The 8,130-nt window shown below is 30.5% G+C and overlaps 2 protein-coding genes across 2 annotated transcripts; one reads left to right on the top strand and one right to left on the bottom strand.

The window, feature by feature from the left end:
- Positions 1-426: 426 nt before the first annotated feature.
- Positions 427-1,572, bottom strand: LOC101500042 (alpha-L-arabinofuranosidase 1-like). The gene is made up of 6 exons (XM_004487680.1): positions 1,476-1,572; positions 1,346-1,393; positions 1,108-1,257; positions 832-950; positions 640-711; positions 427-552 (listed from the first exon to the last, which is right to left on the bottom strand). The coding sequence occupies exons 1-6, from the start codon at positions 1,570-1,572 to the stop codon at positions 427-429; spliced, it is 612 nt and encodes a 203-aa protein (XP_004487737.1).
- A 5,085-nt stretch (positions 1,573-6,657) lies between these two features.
- LOC113787608 (uncharacterized) lies at positions 6,658-8,128 on the top strand (the record flags this gene model as incomplete). Its single annotated transcript, XM_027336498.2, has 2 exons — positions 6,658-6,991; positions 7,670-8,128. A coding segment is annotated over exon 2 (405 nt), but the record flags the coding sequence as incomplete, so codon positions are not given.
- Positions 8,129-8,130: the final 2 nt, after the last annotated feature.

An 8,130-nucleotide genomic window follows, 5' to 3' on the forward strand; every position in this document is an offset into this window, starting at 1 on the left:
GTAGGGAAAAGTTGATAATATTTTGAGTGACACTCAGATCCACTATCAACTTTAAGGAGACGTCTTGCTATGCTTTGAGGACTGTCACGACCATGTTCTGAAGTCTGTCACTACATATTTTTTATTTCTACGTACAATAGTGACTGTCACTAAAAACTAAATAAATATAAATAAAGAATTAACATTAGAAATTGCCTCCTATGATTGACATTTACAAAAAGTGGAGCATAGCTAGCCATTTTGACAACATCACTGCACCAAAAAGAAAGAAAAAAAAATGAAAATGACGGGTATCATATTTAGTAAACTAGATGAATGTTTCATACCGATTTATTAAATATTATGTTCTATAGCTGGTCGGATTTTATCGACCGTCTTTAAGTTTTATGCATTATTAATACTTTCTACGTAAATACTCAATAAAAGTTAATAAGAAACTTCACTAAACCTATTATTTTCCAGTCCAATAAGGAACTCGGCTTCAGCTAGGGCTACCAAAAGACTTCCTTGCCCAACATCCTTTCTAGTCACCGCATACTCACTTACAAATGTCTGTAAAGTGTTCAGCCGGATCGAGCACGAAAGCAAATGCCAATAATAAACAATAAATAGAAGAGTGTTCAAGAGAGTTTGTAAAACCTTTGGACCATTTCGTGTTACTTGGTTAAATATTGTAACCCTAGAAAACATGTCATTCGCGCTTGTATAAATCTAACCCCAAAAAAAATGGTGATATAAGATACTATAAGTGGATCAATGTCTATATCTGAATTGAAAAAAGTACTCAATTGAAATCAATAATCAAAAAGAAACTGTGTTAAGATGTATTACACGATAATCATACATATCGGCAGGGTGATCTAGAGGCGTTGAAGAACCATTATAGTTTGAGATAATTTCGATATATAGATAAGCGCGTCTTATCTCAATATAGAATTTCAAATAGTTTCCTGATCATTCAATGATTTAACAGGAAAAAAAGTTGCATCAGTTCCGACAATAGTTTTTGTGCCACGTATTGACCTAAATAATTATAAGTGTTGATGTATGTTTGCAAAGAACAATCACATTTTGTTTTAAATAAACACATAAGAAAAACACACATACCAAGATAGTTATTTTTTCCGCAACCCTCGTTTCCAACAACAACATATTTCATGTTAAATGGCTCCAGGTGTCCCATAGAAGCTCTAATGGAACTCCATTTTGAAGTTGGATCACCTCTCGCAAACTCAATTCCATCAAGATCTTCATATAATCAATATTTCAAGATTCTTAAGCCAATTTTCTTTAAAAGAAAAAAAAATAGATTATAATAAATAAGAGTGAGATCATTTACTTGCACTAAATGGTAAAACGACAGTTGTGTCAACTTCATCATTATGGGTGACACCTACAATGATATATCTCAATTAGAAAACAAACACAATTTTACTAATTCAGGTTGTTAGAAAAAAAAAACAATTTTCACTTACTCGTGAATCCCTTAATCTGAATCGCTAAATCTGAATAGTGAATTGTAAATTGTAAATCGTTGAATCGTATTAGAAATTCAGTTGAAGATGAATACATATTGAAGAGGAAATTGAAGGAATTGATTGAAGACGAAATTGAAAAAATGATGAAGAAATTGGAAAAAGCTTCTTCAACGGAAAAACAAAAATCAACTTTGACAATTTCCGAGATGAAATAGGGAAACAAATTGAGAAGAGAAGAAATAGAGAAAAATAATTTCGGAGATTGAAATTGAAATGAAGGCGTTGTTGCAGTTGAAGAACGAAAATCAACATTGACAATTTCTGAGATGAAGGCGTTGTTACGTCAATTGATTTTTTGGTGAATAGGTGAATTGTTGTTGCGTGAAATGGATATTTTGGTGAAGGGGTGAATTGATTTTTTGAATGTGAATATTTCATTTTTTTTTAAAATTTATTATATGTTGATATTAAATTAGAATATGTGATACTCTCTCTGTAGTTAAAAGTAACTATAGTGACAAATAAAGATTATCATTAAAAGTTTAGTGTCACAATAAATATTTTTTTTTTGTAGTGTCTCTATTTCTACTAATCAACGAAATCAGTTTCTCTATTTCAAAATATGACAATTTTTATCTTTGAGTCTGTTTTTTATCTAAAAAATGGTGATGTGATATATTTTTTAAATAACATGACATATAATATGACGATTTAGAATGACTAATACTCATGAAATGCAATAAAGTTCTATAAAAATTTAACTTACAACTTCAAAAATTATTCATTTTTGTAATTTAATTAACTACATATAAATAATTAATACATCTGGATGATTTTATATCATGAAATTATATGCCACATCATTTAAAATAAGTCAAATCATCATTTTTCAGTTCAAAATTCTGAATGAGAGATTAAAACTGTCGAATTTTAAAATAGAAGACTAATTCAATAAATTGATGAAAATAAATAGACCAAAATTATAATTAAACATAAAATAAACTCATAGTCTTATGCGTTCATTGTATATTCGGTTCATGCTCCAACAATGATTCATCTCATTTTTGTTCAATATAGTTTTACCAATTATAGTTTCTTTTTGTATAAAAAAAAATTCAGCACTTTTTTGCGATTCAATGTCAAATTATGCAATGTTGGGCAAATAATGTCTCAAATATTGCTGCCATTGAATCAACTATTTCTTGAGATTTGACAATTCAATAGAGTATGATTGTTGTTGTTGATTCAACATGGCATTGATGGTCACAAGATTTAACGTTGTCTTTGAAGACATGTTAAAATCGTTTATTTTATTTTAGTACAGTTGGTAAAGTTAATTGTCCAAAGATTTTGTTTTTTATTTTTAATTGATTTCAACTTTTGTTCACGGTGGTTAAATATTCATGTGTGCTTCAGGTATTAATAGTTAAACATTTTTATATGTTTGCTTATGTCTTGAGAAGAGCTCTTGGTGCTTAATTGACTTTGTTGTTCGCTTATGTCAAATGGTGGTTAAATGTTATAGCTTTTATTATGTTGTCAAACCTTGAGTTATGGCTTTTGTTTAAAGCTTATGATTAAGCGTTGCATTATTATTTCTTCCAATGGGATAAGTATTGAGTTCTGACTTCTGACTTATGTTCAATATATTTTCTGTCATTTCTTTTTGAACTTTTAAACTTTGTCCATTGAAATCAAAAAAATTATAACACTTTTGAACTTGCGGAGACTATTAAGAATGTAGTTAACAAATAGTTGTTTGTTATTAGTTTGTAAAGCTTATAAATATACTTGATTTAGTTACTTGAACTCACATTTTTCGTTGTATAATTTTATCGTCATCAATATAATACTACCTTCGATCCGTTATATAAAAATATTATTTGAGAAATTTTGTCTCAACTATAAAAAAAATTAAAAGTTTCATAGTGTATTTATTAAGTAAATGTCATTTATGTTTTTTGATTTTTAATAAAAATACAATTAATGTTCATATTCGTAAATGTGATAACATTTAATGTCAATGCTACTTTAAGGAATTTTTTTAAAATTAACGTATTACATGAGTCTTCTTCATCTTTATAATTTTTATTTTTTTGTCTCTTATACATAAAATCAGAAAGAGTACAACTTTATACTTTTCTCTCTTCTCATTTCATTAATACCATGTTTTCTAACAACTAAAAATTGTAGACTTATAATAGACTTGTAAAGGAAAACTGTAGTTTTTTTAAAAGATAAGACCTTGTCTACATGGCAAAAGAGCTGCTTTTACCCCACCATTACTAAATCTTCTATCATAATAAAGATATAACCTAACATATATAATTATTAAATAGTATACTTCAAAAAAATAAAAATAGTAAGAGGCTCAATGGTGGAAGAAAAATAATACTCAGCTATATGTAATATTTATTTGGAATTCTTCTAAAAAGACTTGTTTTGAATAGTTTTTATGATATGAAAACATATTTAATTTTTCATCTGCATTCAAAGAAAATTAAGACTTTGTCTTTTCAGGTGAATAAATTAAAAAATATTGTATTCATCTTTAAAAAACAATTAGGTTAGATCAACATTTTGATATTGGTGGTGATGCTTTTATTTCCCTAATTTAAATATTGAAATAATTTTAACAAAATTAATTAATATACTTCTTTATTATGCTAAATGATTACTTTTTTTTTTAAAATAAATCAAAGCAAATGCATCGTTATAGAAGTATAACATTTTAATAGGTTGACATCCTAATTCCTACCAATCATCTGTAGCACGTTCAATAATATAACTTTTTTCAAATGTTTGGATTATTTATAGAATATAAGTGATAATATATTTAACAATTACTACTAACAAAATTTATAGTTCAAAATTACTTGAATTATGTCTTAATGTTGATAGATTGAATTATTTAATCATTAATCTATTAAAAGTGGAACAAATGATATTGTTAATTACTACAGCTCAAAGAGTTAATAGAGTTAATGTATCGAATTGATTTTTTTTAACATTTTATGTTGAAATCTTAAAATTTATAGAAATAACCTTGAAGTGTAAACCTAGGAGCATTGACTTTGTAAAAATGCATTTTATTTTTATTTTCTAAAATTTGTGTTGATTTTACTTGTTAATATTGATGTAAAAGACTTTTAAAGTAAACAATTATCTATATTTATATAAACAATAAAAATATTAATTCATTATTTTCGAAAATATATTTATTAACTAACATTTTATATATTCTGTAGAACAATGATTTACTTCAAAGCTCTCTCGTCAAGTTACAATGAATATACATTTTAGAAATAAAAAACACAATATTTTCTTAAGTAAACAAAGTCCTAGATTCTATGTAATTTCGATTATAATTGTTATGTATAGTGTTTCAAATTACCGTTTTCTTAGACTTTTGCCACCCCCTAAGCTATTTTTTATTTACTCAATAAATTTTTGAGGTGCTGCAAATGTTGATTAGGGGGTTGAAGTGTAACTCGAAGTCCATTTTAAACCTTAGACTCAATTAAATAGTCCAATTCACGTAATTAATAACTGAATTCTTAAAGTTATCGACTATCCAAGTCTACATTAATAACAACTTTCACTTGCATCAATAAGTAATCTCAGCAATCCTTATTGTGATCGAGCTGCAATGGATTTCAAATCAAGATAAGACCTACACAAGCAGACTGGTCAGATGATTTTAGTTATCGACTAACTCGGGGTCCTTGGTAACATACCTATTTCATAAATTTGAAGTACTAAACTCTGCTATCACCCTACCTTGCTCTAACAATCAAAGTGTCTTTTCAAGTACCCCACTTTTGCATTAAAGCTGAAGCAAACGAGATGTCAATGAATCAACATAAAATGATAATGATAATGATTTTGAGGTGGTCAAATTAGTGTTCTCATACAAGAATATTGACACCCACGGTGGCCTCGATAAAATTAGCCCATGCCTCAAGATCGACAACATGGCAATCACCAAGAATAATGCTCAACGTGATTTATCACATAAGGAACCAAGTTATCAAAACCATACCTCTCATGTACAAAATGGAGGATCAAGAAGACAAGCATCAAAACCAGAAGTCAAGCGTCTACCTATCCCAAGACCTGAACATGAAAAAACCAACGAGACTATCGACACTATTATCAAAACGTTGAAGTGAACACTCCATAACATGGACCAGTAAAACAAGACTAATAGAAAAGAGAAGAGCGAACAAAGTGATATAAAGTCTCATTATAGAATATCCAAAAGAGAATACACAACATTGCTCATCTTTGTTTCAAAAATCACATGCAAAATTGTAAACCAATTACAAGCAACTTTCGATGGCCATCAATGGAAGAGCATGGCAACAAACATGATCTTAATGAGCACCTCACTCAATTTAATGTCCGACTCACACCACTGAATGCATTCGACGCTCTTAAATGCAGAGTCTTGTTGTGCACCTTGAAGAGACAAACCCTTTTTCTACTTCTCAAACTTTGAAAAACATTCAATTAAGTCATTGAAACAATTAGCAGAAATATTTGTCACCAGATTTCTCATCAGCCGAGTTACACAAAAGATTTCCACATGCCTAGTTGGATTACGATAGAGGTTGGATGAATCACTCAATTCATTCATGGATAAGTTCAACAATGAAACATCTTAAATAAAGAATCATAACCTAAATGTAGCATTACAAGTTATGGTAGTAGACTTAAAGTCAAATCCTTTTTCAAACTCTATACACAGAAAGCCAGTAGGAGCTTTGGACGAGCTCCGGTGGCGAGCTATTGGTTACATCATTATGGAAAAAGTCACAACAACTATAAGAGAAGAAATCAACCAATAAAAGTGATCGAATAAAGACATATACGATCTTAAGAATGCATCAATGTCAGATAAACAATTATAACACTTATACAACTTTGATAGAAAAAAGAGCACACATATTTCGAAAAATATATAATTTTCGTCTAAATCTACAAACGGAGAAAGAAAGTCCTCCAAATATTAGCAAAAATAAATACTCTCAATAGCATAAACACTACGGTCACACAAACGAGTGACAACACAAGAAATTGAAAACTCATTTGAGAAGGGCATTTGCGACATCTTATTAAAAAAAAAAGTCTCCCAAAAAGAGGGACATATCATGTCGTTTAAATTCAGTTGATTTGGCTTTTGTCAAGCATGGCGTCCGATTTAAGATTTGGCATCGGCACTAAGTATCGTCAATTCCCCGAAACACAAGATATATCGCCACGTGTCACCTCGAATGATGACATTTTGATGAAAAAACAAATAAAATATTCAGACGTTAGTCACGGCAGTTTCTAAAGCAAAGAAGACCCCTCCCGCTGACGTGTCCATATTATTTACTCTCTCTCTCTCTCTCTCCTCAACTGTATGAATCTTCCATTTTCGCTCCTTCTTTCTCTCTCTAAGATTTTTATTCAAAACAATATATAGGGTTTCTGGTTTTACTCCGAAATTCGCACAACTTCGAATACTGGTAAGTTTCTTTCTCAGCCTTCAATGTTCAATTTGCATCCCAAACTAATTAAACGCTGCGTTTTAACCAATATGCGTTTTATCAATAGTATTCCGATTTTTTTTAACAGTCAAATAATAATAATTGAATGATCTGGAACGCCGATTTGATTGCCGTTTTGATCCTTTTGAATTTTTGTGATTCTCAATCTTTTAAGAATTTTAGCTTAATATAGATGTTTATTTGTTTGGTCAATCTCTAATGTAGGTATAAATTGTTTTATTATTGTTTATTTTTATATTATGATACTATTATTACAAGCATGATAAGATATAGTTAGTATCGATACATTCTTCAATTGTAATAAATTTCGAAAATTATTGATGGGGATAATAAGGAGGAAGGGTTTTAAATAAAGGTTTGAAACTGCAATTTAACGGTTTTTGATATTGTCCAAAGCACAACGCGGCCGCAATTGAGGTCGCGTTGGTTGCATTTAACCTTGATGCTCTGCAATATCAAAGATCGCAACTGCAATTGTCACCGCAGTCTCTATTTACAACCCTGGCGATGATGATAACGGGGAGGATAGTTGTAATGAAAAATGTGATTGGAAATTGATGAGAATATGGAATGATTTGTTTGGGAGTCTTTTTTATTTTCCAATCTCACCGGTCACCACCTGCTTACATATTTCAGTCCAATTGAATTGGATGGTTTGAGAAGATCGGCGTGGTTATTAGAAAATTAGAAATGGCTGTTGCTGGAGTGCACAATGCAGCTGTGTTGGAGTCTACTTTTTTGAGGGAGTCTCATTCGCAGTCACCACGGAGGCAAGAAGACGGAGGAAGAGGAGGCACACGGTCATCTTCACTCTTGCAAATGTGGCGAGAGATTGAAGATGAGCAGGTGGCGAGACAGATTCAAGGAAGATCTGACGAAGTATTAGTTCAACAAAGGAGTGATGGGTTGGTTTCAGAACCATCATCACAGGAAAGTATGAGTCGTATGACCGAAGATGCAGTTTTGGGTGAGAATGAATCTGAAACATGGTCACAGTCACAGAGTCAGAATGGGTCTCAATATGAACAGGATCAGGAGGAGTTAAACAATTCTAGTCGTGAAAATTCTTCTGATATTGGAGAGGTCGGGAGGGAAAG

The sequence above is a fragment of the Cicer arietinum genome, chromosome 1 (genome assembly GCF_000331145.2).
Source record: "Cicer arietinum cultivar CDC Frontier isolate Library 1 chromosome 1, Cicar.CDCFrontier_v2.0, whole genome shotgun sequence".
In the NCBI taxonomy this organism is placed as follows: domain Eukaryota; kingdom Viridiplantae; phylum Streptophyta; class Magnoliopsida; order Fabales; family Fabaceae; genus Cicer; species Cicer arietinum.

What these genes read in the sequence shown, in the direction of transcription:
- LOC101500042 (XM_004487680.1), bottom strand. Translation starts at nt 1,572, where the DNA reads ATGTATTCATCTTCAACTGAATTTCTAATACGATTCAACGATTTACAA. An exon ending in CGGAAAAAATAACTATCTTG is followed by an intron (nt 951 to 1,107) that starts GTATGTGTGTTT and finishes TTGAATGATCAG; the next exon opens with GAAACTATTTGAAATTCTAT. An exon ending in CCGATATGTATGATTATCGT is followed by an intron (nt 712 to 831) that starts GTAATACATCTT and finishes TTTTGGGGTTAG; the next exon opens with ATTTATACAAGCGCGAATGA.